Source organism: Lissotriton vulgaris, chromosome 7 (genome assembly GCF_964263255.1).
Source record: "Lissotriton vulgaris chromosome 7, aLisVul1.2, whole genome shotgun sequence".
Lineage (NCBI taxonomy): Eukaryota > Metazoa > Chordata > Amphibia > Caudata > Salamandridae > Lissotriton > Lissotriton vulgaris.
The window spans coordinates 1629688524-1629706735 of NC_141695.1; the positions used below are offsets into that span (position 1 = coordinate 1629688524).

General features: G+C 43.1%; 1 protein-coding gene across 1 annotated transcript; it reads left to right on the top strand.

The window, feature by feature from the left end:
* The first annotated feature begins 6037 nt into the window (after positions 1-6037).
* Positions 6038-8437, top strand: LOC147706155 (E3 SUMO-protein ligase KIAA1586-like). Its single transcript, XM_086929596.1, has one exon. The coding sequence runs from the start codon at positions 6038-6040 to the stop codon at positions 8435-8437; it is 2400 nt and encodes a 799-aa protein (XP_086785722.1).
* Positions 8438-18212: the final 9775 nt, after the last annotated feature.

The following is an 18212-nucleotide window of genomic DNA, read 5'->3' on the forward strand; positions in this document are numbered from 1 at the left end:
TAATTTGTCTCAAACAAGTCCCTTGTAGCACCCCTTGACCTCAACTACTTTGCGCCCAAGCCTACAAGGGTAAATTGGGTTTCCCCTGCCTATAACAGAATGACCAAATTAGGTGACACTCACTCTTTTGGGCTGGCAGAGGTGTAGGTCAGCAACAGAGCTGGAGTATGCTTTGTCTTTGACATGCTTACAGTCTTCCCGCATCTATATCAGGCCCTGGATCTTCAGTTTGGCTGGGATGGTACATCTTGCCATTATGATAGGGTACCCACTATGCCAAACCCTAACTCCTCCTCTAAGTCTTGTGGATGCTGGTGTTGTGCACTGCCTTAAACCTGTTGCATGAATTCAAATGTTTGTCCTTTCCCTGGGAGCTGGCTGGAGGTGTTAAGGAACAGAGACAGAATTTACCCGACTGAGGAAGCTGCACAGCGCTGTCTTCCTAAATGCTGCCACACCAGATTTATCAACTGAAGCAAGAGATGTGTTTGTTGGGCAGAGTTTGCAAAGGTCTTATTATATGCCTGGCAACTGTCAGCTGTAGCTGAAAACAGATGGAAGTTAACAAACCAAAAATTACTGACATTTTAGAAGTTTCAGTGTTTTCTGATTGCAGGAACTCTTTTATTGACTTATGTGGCAAGCTCACACAGAACCAGAGGTTTTCTGTGTAAAGAGGAAAAATGTCATCAATCAAATCAATACCTCCTGGCATTGAATGGTTGTCTTGTGGGCTGATTTAAGAAGTGAAGGAAGTTACAACTGCCCCAATGACTGCAGAGGGTGCACCCACTGCACCAGTTAATGGATGTTGATCCACAATATGAATTATGTCTAAATCCAGTGTCTGAAGGAGGCTGAGCAAAAGCCACCATATATATTTTTATATATTTTTTTGTAAATTCTAAAGGTCTTGGCTTCCACCAGACCTAAAAAGTAAGTCGGTGTGGTGAAGTTAGGAAGCCGGGTATTCCAATGGGGCAGGGAGCTGGCAGCTACACAATATATAATTTACAGTCATGTGAGGGCAGCTGTAGCCAGCAAAGGGAGGATGTTGATAGGCGGCCTGGCTCCCGGCATTCCATAAAGGGGATTGTACTCTAGAATATCGAGTACAAGAACATTGTGGCACAGTAGTGGATAAAATATCACGGTACAAAATATCGAAAAATATGTGCATAGAGGGAAGTGTAGATTTCCTATTAATTCCATAAATATGTACCTTGAAGATACATATATCTTCAAGGTAAATAGATGTCGCGTCTAGTATAGAAAATATATACATGCTTATCTTTTTGTATTCTGTCCCTCAATATTCCGTCTATAATATTAGTCTCCCACTGTATTCTGTTCTGCAGTCAATATTCAGGATCCTCACCCATAAAGGGTTCTAATGATTGGAAAACACTTAAAACGTTCAGAACCTTTTCTTAATAAATCAAAACCTGGGCTTAAAACCACCAAAGGAGTACAATGTTTTCTATGTGCTAACGTATTCAATATTTAACCGAATCTAACCCTATTCCTTATGAAGTATGCAGTAATTTCCCTTTAATTTGTGTCCCAGTATGGCTTAAACACAGTGGCGGCTGCTCCCGGGCAGTAATGGTGAGGTAGGGGAAAGGGGAGTTAAAAAAAGAATAGGAAAGATCACTTTCAAGTGCACGGGCCTGCCGCCACCTCACCTTTGTCCTCTCGTCCGTCCTCTCCTTCAGTGAACTGGAAGCACAAAGGCTCCCACTCCCCTAGCCAATCATGATGCTACTGTCGTCAACATGACAGCAGCATTGTGAATAGTCTGAGCACCAAGGTTTGGCACTCAGACAGGGCTGTGCAATACATCAGGGTAGAGAACACGCTAAGTGTGCATGACTGTTTGGCAAGCCCAAGACTGCCAGCCATACCATCATGCGCACTCGCCACTCCTCCCCTGGCTGGCTGTGATGATAGTTAAGCCCTGCCCTGTCCTTCCCCAGAATTGGAAAAATAAAATGATAATTTTATTGTGTTCTTATAATTTTATTTTTCCTTTCTTGTGCTGCTGAAAAGCAGTGGGGTGATGCTCCTGAGCCTTAGTGGAGGAGCCGCCCCTGCTTAAACACCCCTGTATGTTAATAGTTTTACGACAATACCATCACAAACAACTTTTTCTGGACAGTCTCATTTAAGTTTGTGATCTTCTTCCCGCTTTTGTGACCGTCTCATGTGAAATAAACAAACCCATGACTGGGAAATCCATTTCTTCGACCCTGTGAATGAGAAATCATTGCCAGATTTATGTTTATTACTTTGTCAGTTTTAATCCTGTAATTATGAGTTAAACAACTCCGGGCCATATTCTCAAGAACGGAGATAACCTTATTGCCTTTCTTGAGAATATGGCCCTCAATCTCATTCTAAACCTTAGATTCCTTTATATGCAAAATTTAAGCCATTCCCTCAGACCACCCACTCCCCCCACCCCACACACAAATTATTTGTAATGGTTTTCTTTTTACTTTTTCAAGTTAATGTTTTAATGGCTCTGTAGCAGAGGCTGAAGCGGGGGTCTGTCGACGTTTTCATCCAGACTAAAAAAGTACTTCAATGCACTCTTTGATGGGATAGGAGCATCCAGGGCTTAATTTGAGCCGGGGCTTGCCGGTGCTCAGCACCGGCACTTAAATATGGGGGCCGGGTCTATCACTCGGCATTAAAGTGCACCTGTTCTCTGCCTCATTTTCATTGTCTCTGACTGTTTGCGTGTGCAGTGCACTGACTGGTGCGTGGTGATGACTCTCTGGCAGGCACAGAGAGTGTGGCGCAGCGCTGCTGTGTATTATTACTGCCAGGCAGGCAGTGGCACTGACTGGACTGGAGTTACTTCTAGTTAAAGAAGACAGAAGAAGTCAAGTCAACTCAAATGAATTCGGAATTCCACTTCCCCAGGTGCGGCGCGGATCAGGGCCCCAGTCGGCGCCGCCTGGGTGGGAGAGTCCGGGACTTGCCGAGTTGCCGTTGGAAATTGTAACTTTGTTTCTTTTTGCAGCCTAGTTGCAGGGGCCAGGGGCAGGCACTGGGCAGGGCTTTGCTGCGGGGGTTGGGGCTGTGCGCGCCAGAGGAGGTGACGCGTGCGCAGATGATTGCATGCAAAATGCATTGCACGCGCATTTTCTCACTGAGTCTGCCCGCCCCTGCATAACCGCACGTCCGCACTCCGCACCTCTTCCCGACCCTCGCCCGCCCAAACTCCAAAGTTGCTGGTGGGGGACTCGCCGAGTCGGTCGGGGGACTGAGACTCACTCGACTCGGAGTTGGGAGCGGCCGGCGACTGCGAGTGCTCACCGACACCGTCACTGCTCAGCAGGTGAGCCGCCCTGAGGGCGACCGGACCTGGGTGCGACTCTGCGAGGCGAGCGAGGCAGGGTCCGCAGGGACAAGATGGCCTGGGGCGGTGGGCCAGGGCCTGGCCCTGGGGGTACGGTAGGCCGGCGCCGGCCGAATTTGAAATAAGGCAGGCAGGGCAGCAGCTGAGGCGGCACTGCAGGTGAGTGAGGTGGTGAGGTGAGGCGAGGCGAGGCAGGGCCTGGGGGCGGTGGGGGCCACAGGCGCGCGCAGGATTACGTTTTTTTTTTTTAAATTATCATTAATTTACTGGCTGCAAATAATCGAAAAGTAAAATGAGAAAAGAGTTGGCAGCACACCTATACTGCTTACCAATCTGCATGCTTCTCAGATGCGTTGGATAATGGTATTTTTATGGTGATTTTGAGATGTACTTCTAGATTACAAGGAAAGATAGACATTTGCCCTGAAGGTTTAGCCCTGCGTTTGGATCAAATTTCGGCTTATTTTAAATAAACAAAACATTACAAGAGTACTCCTGTAAATCTGCTACTGTTGCAGCTCTCTAGGAGTACTCACGTGTAAATGTATAGCCATTTGGAAATGTATTGTCTATTGATGTAAATGCCTACGTGTGTGCATCACATATCATTTCACTCAGTAATGGTTTGGAAATGCGGTGAGAATATGGTTGTAGTCAGCCAACCAACCCAACCCTAAGGCAGCGCCCCCTCCATCACGAGGCGCGTTACCAGCAGCACACATTGTACATCAGTGCCCCGAACAGCCCCACCCCCCCATCTTCCCCCCACCACCCCCAGCAAACCCGCGCCAGAGCAGGGCACTCTCAAGCCATCACACCAGCACCAAACGGGAGTCCACCCTGGCAGCACAGCGCAGCTACACACCCCCGAATCTTGAAGACCGCCCGGCGCCCCCCCTCTCACAGACACCCTTTGCACCTAAGGCTGACCGAATGCATGTCTCACACAGAGGCCATGCACACCCTATCAGATCGCCCCGCAGTTCAGAGCTTCATAGCTCACCTTCCCCAATCCCCACAGAGTGGTTCGGACGTCACGTCACACACTGCTTAAATGTTGTTGTTTCTAATGCCCTGCCTGGCATAGGGTAGTTGTTTAATCATCACGAATCGATGCACGATCAGGTTTGTTGTGTGTGCACTCACTGGCTATTTGTTGCGCAGTTGCGGGCTGCCTGGGTGAAATCAGTACAGGTTACAGGCCCAGGGCAGGATTCGGCTTCCTTTTCAAATATCATAAAATCTGTGGGGGTTCGGCCTGGGGCTGTGCCAGGCAAGCTGCAACATGCGCAAATGTTCTGACTGACTTAAGTTACACTACTACATTAAGGGCTGTTTTTTTTTTTTTTGAAGCAAATAGCAATGGATAATAAATGCGCAGGTGAGGCCTACAGATTAACTTTTTTTATGTTCGGAAGTCACACTGCTTAAATGTTGTTACTGATGCCCTGGCTTTAGGCTAGTTTGATCATCACGAATCGATGCACAATCATGTTTGTTGTTGCCAGCAGTATGCACTCACTAGCTATTTGTTGCGCAGTTGCAGGCTGCCTGGAAGTGGAATCAGTACAGGATGATTTTGGTGCTAATAACCCCCCATGACCACCTCCAGTCCTGTCAATACAGGTGCCTTTTTACAAGAGAGTTAGTGGACTCAGAGCCAGAATTGCCTGCTAAGGGCAGATGTATCATGTATGAGATTACCTGGAAGAGCTGCAAGTCGCATAAGAGCCGCCCTCATCATCAAACATAAGAGAGGAGTTGGTATTAAGGAGGGGAAGTAATAGAGTTTGGGCCCGGGGTTAAATAAGGGGAAGTAATATGTGGTGGTCTTGCTTGCAAAGAAACCAATGGCAATCAGTCACCTGAGCAGGCTCTGCACCAAGAAGTGATGTTGGTATATGAGTTGAGAATGTGCATGATGAGGGTAAGGGAGCCTTTGTCTGACGTTTCCATGATTTCTAGCCAGGGTGCCTTTGTGTAACATTTCCATGATTTCTAGCCTGGGTGCCTTTGTCTGACATTTCCAAGTTGTGAGATTACCATGCTTTCTGGCCTTGGTGGCTATGCACGTCCTCATTTAGGTGTACAATTTACTATGCTTTGAAAGTTGATACAGCTAAATATGTTGTGCACCATTTTAGTTTTTTTCTCTTCAAAAAAATGTTCTTGAGGGGAGAATGACCCCCATGCAAACATCTCTAGCAGTCATTAAGCTTGCTTGCTATGCACTGTATGGGGGCTGGTCAAACAAAACTTGCCAGGGCTGCTTTGGGTTCCCATTCTGGCCTTGAGTGTCAATTAATGAATACTTTTTGTGAATCACAGTGTGTAACTAACTTTGCACACTTCCACCTTACCCTGCTTTAGTTGTCATGCTACTGCTACAGGAAGCCAAAGCTTAAAAGTGAGGCAAACTTTAAAGACTTTGTGCCTCTTTTCAGTGAGTGCTCATCTGCAAAAGGTCTGAATTTGGGTGGGCAAACCCGGCAAAGTAAGATTATACTTGTAGTCAGTTGTAGACAGTAGATGGTAATATATGTGCAGATGCATAAATTTCTTTGGAGCAAACTGCAAAAAAAAATAATTGTGCATGTATTATTACTTAATTGAATTGACATCACACTTCGCACATGTCTAGCATGTTTTATTTCACTTTGCTTCCCTAGAATGTCGCACAGTGGGCAGAAGAAGATTTCAAGCTACTTCACAAAATTTAAGCCCAAAGACGATGGGGAGCCTACTAATAAAGTAGCTAAAAAAGACCATGTACTTCCGGTGGATGAAGGGAACAACACAGAAGATGAAGTGCAAGAGAAGGCACAAGATGAGAGGGACACCACTACTAGCAGCAGCGTTATCACACCTACAGAAGAAAAGACACAAGATAGTCCTCTCCGACATGACCAGTATCATGCTGTGGAGATTGCTGAGAGTGAGACAGAGGAAACTCCAAGCACTAGCAAACAATTTGACACATTATCGCTGAAACCACATTCAGGCACAGTTTTTAGGAAAGGCATTCTTCCTAAAGGTTGGAAACACGATCAAAAGATATATTTCCAACGCAAGCATCCGTGGTTAATTGTTAAAGGCACTAACCTTGGCTGTTCTGTGTGTCGCCAAGTCCGTGATCTTGGTGCTGAGAAATCCAGGGGAATGAAATTGTCCAAAGAATGGACTGACTCTACTGTGAATGCATATGGCACAAATCCACGACAACAGCAAAAATCATTGAGAAAAAAGATTGGAGAACATGCACAAAGCAAGGCTCATTTTGCAACTTTAAAAATCTTAGAAAATGCAAAAAAAGATTCTTTATTGCAAGTAACTGCAAAAGCTCAATCTTTACAAATGTCATCAACATCCAGAATATTCCGTGTAGCTTATAAGGAAGCAAAGCGGAACAGGCCAGCGTATGGTTTTGAAACAGAGATAGACTGCCACCAGTTAAATGGACTGGATATGGGTCGAATTTTGCACTCCAATGTAGCTTGCTCAAACATACAACGCCACATATCCTCAGAAATGAAGAGGAAGATATTTGCTCAAATTATTGAACTTTCCCCAAAAATAAGTATTTTACTAGATGAAGGCACTGCGTTAAATAGGAAAAGTTCTTTAATTGTGTACATGCGAATGCAGCTACCTGGCATGGACTCACCAGCTAATATTTTTGTTGACCTCATTGAGCTGAGTGATTTGTCAGCTGACGGCATAGTAAGTAGTTTACTGTCTGCTCTAAAAAAAGATCCTATTAATATAAGTGAGGACTTTCTCTCCAAATGCCTGGTTTCAGTTGCCTGTGATGGCGCTTCAGTGATGTTTGGCCGTCGCAGTGGTGTTATAAAGAGGTTGCAAGAAAAAATCTCTCCCAATATTGTAGCCTGGCACTGCTCAGCACATCGCCTGGAACTTGCCGTTCATGATGTCATGAAAGATATTGGCGCTACAAATCACTTCAAAAACTTACTCGACAAGCTATATTCTTTGTTTGCCACATCTGTTAAAAACCGTTTGGAGCTAAAGGAGTGTGCAGAAGTTCTTGACATTCAGCTCTGCAGAATAGGTAGAGTGTTAGATACTCGTTGGGTTGCATCAAGCTTTAGAACAGTAGAAGCTGTTTGGAATGCTTATCCTGCTCTCTACAAGCATTTTACTAGTGCTGCTGTTGATGCTTCCCGTGACAGTTCTAATCGAAATATGTACACCGGCCTAGAAAGGCGATTATCATCTATCCAGTTTGTTGCTAATCTTGGCCTCATGTATGATGCTCTTCAGGAGTTATCAGAGTTATCACTCGAGTTACAGAAACGTGATTCTACAATCATTGATGCCCATCGAGCTATTTGTCGGCAAATAGCAGTGTTTGAGGCAATGGTAGACCGGCAAGGAAAGCATTTCTCACAGTGTAAAAAGGCAATGGAAGAAAATATATTCCAGGGTGTGATGCTGCACAAAGGAAAGACCACTGACAAAATCATTGAACAGGGGCAGTTTTTTCGTAGCCTTGCAGAAAATCTGAGAAATCGTTTGTTGTCTACAGGCGGTACTAATTCTGCTGACAAAAAGGCTGACTATGAGACGCTGATTAACGAATTGAAAGTTTTATACAAACAGTACTGGCCTGATGAGCTACCTGTTCTTTATGGTGAAAGTGACATTGAGTCTCTGTGTAAAAGATTCAACATTGCCAGCCGAGAAACTATACGTGCGTACAGAGAGTATAAAGAATCTGGAGGAAAAGAAATTAAAAGGCAGTTCAAGGAGCTTTTGATGGCTTTGCACACTATTGCTATCAGTACTGCAGAATGTGAGCGGGGCTTTTCTCAAATGAATCTCATTTGCACATCTACAAGAGCATCATTGCTGACTGAAACAATATCTTCTTTAATGTTTTTAAATCTTGTTGGTCCACCATTTAAGAGATTCAATCCAATCCCCTATGTTCAGTCATGGCTTGCAAAAGGGCGGAGAGCAGCTGATGACACTAGGAGTAAAGCAAGGAAAGAGGAGGATTTGGAATGCACAAGTGATTTAGACTGTGTGTGGGCTTTTCTAGAAAAATAGATGCTAGCCCAGTGTAACTGAAAAATAGGTCATTGCAATATTTTAAAAAAGTTAGGCTTTACTGGACTTTTGGGGAAATTTAATTGTTGTGTACTTTATATAGGTTATTTATTTGCATTGATTGACAGTGTCAATTTATTTAATATTTTCTTATAGCTGTCTCTTGGTTTGGATGTTATATTTATTATAATTTATATAATTTATTTTGTTTCTATAAGATTTACCTTGCTTTTTCATTTTAGAACATATTTATTTGTATTTATATGCTTTATGTTACATTATTTTGTCTTTATAGGTTTACATTTTGTATGGCACTGACAGACTGACTATGGCCATTTTGCACTAATAGCTAGGAGTCTGACTTGCAATACTGTGAAATTCAAACTGCCTCGTCATTATCTATTCCTTTGGCCTAGGTAGCTCTAGGTCCTTTTGGTGGAGATTACATTTTGCTGAGCTTTCTGGTAAGATACAATTCTTGAATTAAAAAGTCATATTTGGAATATATGCCTCTTTTCTAATCTGTTGTGTCTGTGTGATACAGAACTGCATAGTTCCATATTTTATTTAACTAATCTGTGTCTAATAAATGCACATCTATCCCCCAGGGTCTAAGCTATAGTAACAAGCCCACTTGGTAATCCTCTTCTTTTTTCAATTGTTTCTCTAACAAAATACTCTAGTGTACTGAATAATCACATACCCCTTCGGCCACTGGAAGTGCCATGATGACTGACTAATTCAAGTACATTGCATGATGTTGTTCACTTTCTCCGTTTAGAGTGTTTTAACAACATTTTGGTTCATTTTGGCACATAAGCTATGTAAAAGTTGTACCTTAGAATTCATAGACTGTTAAAAATGGCACACATACCCTACCCCAGTATTGTACTCCTTTCTCACCAAATCAGCACATACAGCACTGAAATGGTCCCTTTTCAATGCATTAGTGATTTTAGCTAATTTATTACAACATTGTGCTTTAAATGCACTTTTGAGTTAATCTTTTTCAAAATGTTCACAAGGCAAGGGACCCTCCTATCAAAACCTTACTATGAGGAAGGCTCCCTTGCTGAAATTTCGGATCAGCCAGATATATATATATATTACCTCTAACTTTTAGCAGAGCCAGTTGAAAATGTGGGTGGAGCCAATATAGTAAGTGGGTGGAGCCAGTGGATGAAGTGGGCGGAGCCAGAGAAAAGTAGGTGTGGCCTCTGACAAACATTTGAGCACCTGCACTTCATTTTTTACAAATTAAGCACTGGGAGCATCCCATGCTCTTTATATTGATTCACTTCAGTTTGCCATTTATCAGCTCATAAGTAATTCAAGGAATTTCTTTTTATATATGTGTTTAATTTTTATTTTCTTTAACTTTGAAAACGATCTAACTTATTGTCCTTCTCCTCGGTTCTCTTCTTTGTGATTATTACAATCATCCATGACATACAAACATGTGTAAAACTTCATTCTACCAGTAGATGTCAGACCTTAACCATAGAAGAATATATCAAGTACACTTTGTCACTGATGTAGTAAAAACGACCTAACAAAGAAGCTGTTTGCTTCACGGATAAATGAAAAGGTGATCTAGGCCCAGCCCCATATGTACTACTAATGCATTACGCACTGACAATCATAGTATGTAAGAAAAGCTTTTGTACATCAGGTCCATTCTGGTGTGTGTCAAATACATTTTGCAGCACCCCATGCATTTCAGGAGATGTCTTACATGGGGATCTGTAATTTTGACATGAACGGCTTCCCATAAGATGCAATGTTGGAGAACATTAAGTACCAAAATAATCCTCTTGATAGACATTTGAGAACTGACCGATACACTTTAAGAATTTTAAGAGCCAAAAATTGGATTTATACATTTTGTACCAAGACATCTGCTATTCTTTCGTTTGGGGGCGAATCAGACAACATTAATAAGCAGTAGAGTTCAAATGCCAGACAATAATAGTAGCGAAACTACAGTACGGCAGGGAGTGTATTCATTCTAAAGCAGTTCTGTGTAAGAGTCAACAATAGTGTCTCAAAGAACAGTCCCGCAAACAGTCCAATAGCCCCCACACTAACTGGTCAGACCAGCCGTTATTTACATTGCCAAATTGCACTGGTCACAGTGGCGGCTCCCCCGCTATGGTGGAGAAGGGTCGCCCCACTGCTTTTGAGCAGTGTAAAGGAAAGTGAATATAACATGATAATAACTTTGAGTTATTATCATGTTATGTTACCCTTGCATGCGGGTGAGTCGACAGGGCTGTTCTGCTCACAGAGCAGTACAGTGGAGGAGTGTTTTGCCCTTTCCTAAGTGCACAACAACTGTTTGGTGGGCCCTCCATGAGGAGCGCAGGAGCAAGGAACAAAGACATGGCGGCGGGACCTGGCGGCAAGGTTCGTGTGTAATTTTGTTTAATTTTTTTGGGTTTTACAGTTACATCATGCCCCATGGCCCCAAACCACCACGTCTCCCGCCTCACCACCCACGAGTCATGCCAGCCGCCTCTGCACTGGAGGCGAGTCCAACCCTGGCCAATGCTAATGTCGATCCTATGGTAAGTCAAGTGAAGAAAGTTTTTTTGGAAACGTTTGTGTAGATTGAGAAATGCAGACACCACAGTTATTAGCAGATGTAAAAGTGGGCTCTAGGTTTATATACTCGCAAATAAGGAACAGTCCAACAGTGACTTTGGTACTAATAACTGGCCCAGGACACATGTGCCCGGACCCTTTTTATTATCAGGGACACCTGACCGGTTACGCCTGTGGTAGGTGGGTGTAACATGTAATACACCACACTCATGAACACTAGAATGTGTCCGGTACAAACAATGTGGTCCCAGATAGTAGAACAAATAAATCGAAAGTAACTTGAATAAATACAAGAAAAATTATAACACAATTGTTTTTCATCACAACGTGTCTCGTAATAAATTATTCATAAAATAGATACATAGTAAATCACATATAATGCCCCTAAAGGGTAAGACAGGGAAGGGTAGTGATGGGATAGTGAAGGTATAGGAATTATAACACTGGTCAATTAGACCTAAGTACACCAGAAATAATAATAGGTTAACACAATGGAAAGAACAATTCATCAATTAATTCAACAATCATGCCCCAAATAAAGTAGAATCACAAATGATAAGTCAGGGAAGAGGCTGAACACAGGAGGAAGTGTCGATGTTTCGACACAAGTAGATGCAGGCATAGTGTAAACCTTGCTAGAGGGTCTTCATCAGGACAAAGGGACGTGGAGGGTGGGGCAATGAATCTGAATGGGAAGTTAATAAATTACTGTTACTGAGGGTCATAATGGATCCCAAATAGTCCTAAAATAATAAAAGGACGAGAAGGAAAATACATGGTCATATTTTGAAATCATAAGAGGAATACATTAGAGGAAAAGTCATGACCGGTAGTTATTACGATTCTACATGATGGTAAAAAGCACATCTCACGTGAGGTAAGCCATAGTAGGAAACCTCACCAACAAACATTGTCATTTGCAAAACACCATGTTATGAATATATCTTAGCCTAGTCAGAAAAACCAACCAATACCAAGGTCGAAAACTTGTTCAAATAATGATAGGACCAAGACTACAGAACAGTAGTAGTGTCTAGGGGGACAGGCAGTCCCTAATTAGCTGGTTTGGTAGACTTATGATCAGGTATGGAAAACGATCAAGGTCCTGAAATAGGCAGGTTTTAAAAATATTCACTAACAGCTAATTTGGCATGAGGAGTACATAAAAACGACACAGCAATTGTCCATTAGCCTACCTTTAGTTATTAAAGAAATACAGCACGTGGGGTTCGATGGCAATGGCTCTCAGCAATACTAAAAATATGGCTGCGTCTGGAATTTCAAAGATATCGGCTATATAATATCACATAAGAATGTTTGTGCATAGAGATATTATAATTGAGGGAATTTCGCATACCTGATTTGCATAAATTCTTTGTGTTATAGACAACGTATGTAGGCCGTATAGAAAAACCGGAATGCCGTGTCTGAGTAATAGAAAAAACCATTAAGTAATGTGTTCAAAAAGTTTCTTCGCAACATACGGCATAATGGGATCATCACAAGCGTACCTTGGAACGATGCTGTATACATTGTTACGGTGAAAGCGTCATGCGTGTCATTAAAATCTCTGAAGAGAAGAAATTAGCCCATTAATTACTAAGGTCACGTTATAGAAGTGCTGTACGCATTAAAAACAGCACAGTTCTCGCTAAAGGCGTCCGGGCTGGCATACCTGGCATACGTCAATCAGATTCTGGAGAAACGCTGGTATCATCCCTTTAACATCAACAGGAATGAAAAAATGGCCCTTCGATCTCTTGGGAATAACAGAGAAATTATAATCAAGCCGGCGGAAAAAGGCGGTGCCATTGTGGTCCAGGATACCAAGAACTATAAAAAAGAGATCTACAAACAGCTGAATGATGGCATCAGCTATAAAAAAACTCAATACTGACCCCTCTCTGGCGCTTGCATCTGATATTCTATCTCTGACCAGGATGGGTCTGGATGAAGGATTCCTCACTGAATTAGAATTCAATTTTCTAAATCAACGGACCCCAAGACTACCAACAATATATACCCTCCCAAAGATTCACAAGGACTTGTGCGAGCCACCTGGTAGACCCATTGTATCGGGTTGTGGGTCTATGCTTGAACCACTGGGTCGGTATATTGATTTCTTTCTCAAACCCCTGGCCGAGGCGACCCCTACCTATCTCCGCGATACAATGCACACCATAAGTATTGTGGATGGTCTGCCCTATGATGCTGAGAAACAGGTGCTGGTCACTTGTGATATTACTTCCTTATACACAAGTATCCCGCAAGACGAGGCCATAACCATTATGACACGCTATCTCAATCTGAGGACGGCTCCAACACGCGTGCCGACAGATTTCATAATAGGACTCCTAAGGCTGGCCATGATGAAAAACTTTTTTATGTTCCAAGACCACTTCTATCTGCAAACGAAGGGTGTGGCTATGAGGGCCACTTTTGCCCCAGATCTGGCAATTCTCTTTATGCCGGCCTTCAAAGAAGACATCATCCTCAATGACCGGAACCCATTCAAAGACCATCTTGGATTGTGGGTCCGGTATATAGATGATATTCTATTCATCTGGAATGGAACTGACACTGAGTTATCTGCCTTTCAAGCTTGGCTGGATCTACAGTCTGCAGATATCAAATTTACATTCAAATCTGATTCAACCCGTGTTGACTTCCTGGATCTCACGATCTATAATGATGATGGAAACCTGAAGACGACTCTTTTTCGTAAACCAACTGAGCGCAACTCGCTCCTTCAGTATGGAAGTAACCATCCCAGATCCCTTAGAGACAACCTGCCCATCGAGCAGTTTCTACGAATTCGCAGGAACTGCTCTGACAAAATACATTATATGGAACAGGCAGATGACCTAATGAATAGACTGATACAGAGAGGATATCCCCGACGTTTGGTGAAAAGGGCCAAAAAACGAGCTTGGTATAACCCGAGAGAATGCCTATTACAACCCAAATCGAATACTGACCAACAGAATATTCGGATGGTATGTGTGACCACTTTTACAACGGAGAGTAACAGGATAAAGAAAATCATTAATAAACATTGGCCGCTGATATCTGACGATATCGGATACCCCACACTACCTCTGCATGCTTTCAAAAGGGGCAAGAACATCAGAGACCATGTTGTCCGATCATTCCTCCCTCCTGCAGAACCCACAACTGTTCTTTCACTCTGGAATCTTCCACCAGTCATGGGTCATCATAGGTGCACCAAGTGTAAAGCCTGTGATAGCTCAATCCAGACTAAGGTCTTTGAATACAAGTATCACAAGATCCCTTTGAAATCACTAACAAACTACAACACTCAGAATGTGAACTATGCCATCATTTGCGAATGTGATCTAATTTATATAGGTCAAATCCAGCAGAAGGCAAAAGTCAGGATTTTGCAACACCAAAGTAGAATTAGATGTGAGGTAGTGGAAGCCCCACTAGTGGATCATTTCAAAGTCAAACAACATTCGCCAGATAGCCTTAGGTGGATTATTCTGGAGAAGGTCACACTAGGCCCTAGAGGGGGTAGTCTTTCTAATATCCTCAACATCCGTGAAGCAAAATGGATGTTTCTTTTTGACTCTGTAAGGTCAGGACTCAATGAAACAGAAAGCACTTTTGCCCAAATGGCTAATCTATGAATCTAATCATCACCATCATAATATCTAATAATCTATACTGGTTTTGAATATATTTTGGAATAATGTGAAATTTGTACTTTATGCGGCCTTTACCATCGTGCCCAATAGGTACGCCGTACCTGTTTTATTTCTACATTTTTCAAAATAAGATCTACTAATGACGTGACCAATATTAATGCTGCGATGTTGTGGCCACCTTTAGGTTGATTATATTATACTGTTTTATGTATTGACTTTGTACATCATAATGAACTTGTTGGCTCAGCTGCATCCCCGTTTCAAACTGCATTTAGTTGGGACTTTTAACCATGCCAGTGTATGTCTGTTATTACATTGTACTCGCTGATGATTTGAACTATCTGCCATATGGTATTATGTATTGAACTTCTCTAGCCATATGAGCCCATGCCGGTTATCCTATTACAAATCATGATAATTTTGACAACTGACATTGTTTGCCGTGTATTCAACATCTATTTAGATGTACAATTATGTCCTATACCATCTCTCATTCACTCTGCAATTTTATGGGCTCTTTTGGAACTTTGTGGAGTAATACAGTGGACCCCCACCAACCCCACAAAACCCCCCCGGGTATTATTCATCAGTGCAAACCGTGTTACACGTCGCTGCACCTAAATCTTTTTACAAGTCTGCTTTCTATCACAATGACCAGCATGGGTCACGTGACCGGGACGCTTCCCGGAACTTGATATATTGTTTTGCTTTGACGGCGTCTACCGATGACTGCTGCTCTTTTGAATCCAATTACTAGCCCTTTACTACGTCCCGTACTGGTATGTTCTGTGAAATTCCTGCTAATGGTGAAAGGCCTTTTACTTTACCATGGGAAACCGAGTGATTCATGTGTTGCCCCATTACTCTACAGACCCTGCTGCTGGATGCGGCGATTGAACCCTGATTCTTGAATAATTCTTTGCCTCTCATCACAACGGCGTCTTACCTCCGCCGCCAATAGTAATTACATCGGAACCCCCGTTCAAGGCCGTACTTCTCGTGACCACAGGTATGCCAGCCCGGACGCCTTTAGCGAGAACTGTGCTGTTTTTAATGCGTATAGCACTTCTATAACGTGACCTTAGTAATTAATGGGCTCATTTCTTCTCTTCAGAGATTTTAATGACACACATGGCGCTTTCACCGTAACAGCGTATACAGCATCGTTCCAAGGTACGCTTGTGATGATCCCATTATGCCGTATGTTGCGAAGAAACTTTTTGAACACATTACTTAATGGTTTTTTCTATTACTCAGACACGGCATTCCGGTTTTTCTATACGGCCTACATACGTTGTCTATAACACAAAGAATTTATGCAAATCAGGTATGCGAAATTCCCTCAATTATAATATCTCTATGCACAAACATTCTTATGTGATATTATATAGCCGATATCTTTGAAATTCCAGACGCAGCCACATTTTTAGTAACTAAAGGTAGGCTAATGGACAATTGCTGTGTCGTTTTTATGTACTCCTCATGCCAAATTAGCTGTTAGTGAATTTTTTAAAAACCTCCCTATTTCAGGACCTTGATCGTTTTCCATACCTGATCATAAGTCTACCAAACCAGCTAATTAGGGACTGCCTGTCCCTCTAGACACTACTACTGTTCTGTAGTCTTGGTCCCATCATTATTTGAACAAGTTTTCGACCTTGGCATTGGTTGGTTTTTCTGACTAGGCTAAGATATATTCATAACATGGTGTTTTGCAAATGACAATGTTTGGTGGTGAGGTTTCCTACTATGGCTTACCTCACGTGAGATGTGCTTTTTACCATCATGTAGAATCGTAATAACTACCGGTCATGACTTTTCCTCTAATGTATTCCTCTTATGATTTCAAAATATGACCATGTATTTTCCTTCTCGTCCTTTCACTATTTTAGGACTATTTGGGATCCATTGTGACCCTCAGTAACAGTAATTTATTAATTTCCCATACAGATTCATTGCCCTACCCTCCACATCCCTTTGTCCTGATGAAGACCCTCTAGCAAGGTTTACACTACGCCTGCATCTACTTGGGTCGAAACGTCGACACTTCCTCCTGTGTTCAGCCTCTTCCCTGACTTATTTGTGATTCTACTTTATTTGGGGCATGATTGTTGAATTAATTGATGAATTGTTCTTTCCATTGTGTTAACCTATTATTATTTCTGGTGTACTCCGGTCTAATTGACCAGTGTTATAATTTGTTGGACCTAGGATAGCCTGGTTACATAGGCTAGCCCGGCCTAGGGTAAGACAGTCACTAAATAGAGGCACATGTGTAAAGGTTGCACACCACCCAGCAGTAAACCAATGTACTTCCAAACAAAAAGGACACTACACCATCATTTTTGTAGGAAAATACGTGTTGTTTTATAAAAATATTACTTTGTTCTCTTTTCTAATATTTATCCTTAGTTAGTACAGAACGGTAAATTCAAACAGTAAAGTTATCGATTTCTACAAGTCTGCAAAGATATCTCACAATTCAATTTTTCAGCATGAAAGTACATTACATTGGTTCTCAGGGAGCAGTGTCTACACACCTTACAAGCTCAGCTAGTCTTTGATCCTTCAATAAGGGTTATTATCATTTATCCCCCACCTACAACACCAAGGAAGGATGGCTAGTATTCCCCACTCAACTTATTCTGTGCAAGCTCTCCTCTAGAGCTGTCTCAAGGAGGTTTATTTACCAAAATAATTCAGTCAGCATTCAACAACAGATCTATGATGTCTCTTGTGGAAGTCTTGAAAGGTTTTGCCCAGTTTAACTCACTCTGTGTGTGGCCAACCGATAGTTACTGCTCCTCTGCCCTTTTATCGGATAATCTACAGCCTTCAACTTCCCCCTCTCATTCACTCCTTACTTCTCAGTGCTGGGCCCACCGGGCCAGAGACTCCGATCGTCGGGGGGGAACAAAGACCACACCAGGGCACTTGGCGCGGACCTGTCTGCCCCTTCGTCCCTCCTCACCCGCTAGAACAGCTTCTCGGTGTTGGAGCTAGAGCGGGAAAGAGGGGTACACAAGCGGAGGAGAGCCGATGCTCGCCTCGCGCCCGCTTTCTCCACAGGCGCTGACTCCGCCTTCCTTGAGGGAAGCGGCTCGACCGGCATGCGCAGGTGATTAGCGACTCAAGGACAGAGCCTGCTCAGCTCCGCGGGACCTCCTCCTTTGGATCCGCCCACACTCCAGGACCCGCGTTCACTCGTCGGGGCCTGCGCAGTGCGGGGATGAGATTCCTTAGCGCGAGCCTAAAGCCTCAGTCACCAGTCACAGAGAGATGGGGGCAGCCTTCGCTACACGGCCAGTTCCCTCGGCGGGGCCTGCGCAGTTCGGGGATGAGATTCCTCAGCGCGATCCTAAAGCCTCAGTCACCAGTCAAAGAGAGATGGGGGCAGCCTTCGCTACACGGCCAGTTCACTCGGCGTTACTGCCCCAGGCACTTGGTTCTAGCCTTCGACCAGGATGACCCCACTACCCCTAATGTGGCGAAGCGTTACCACA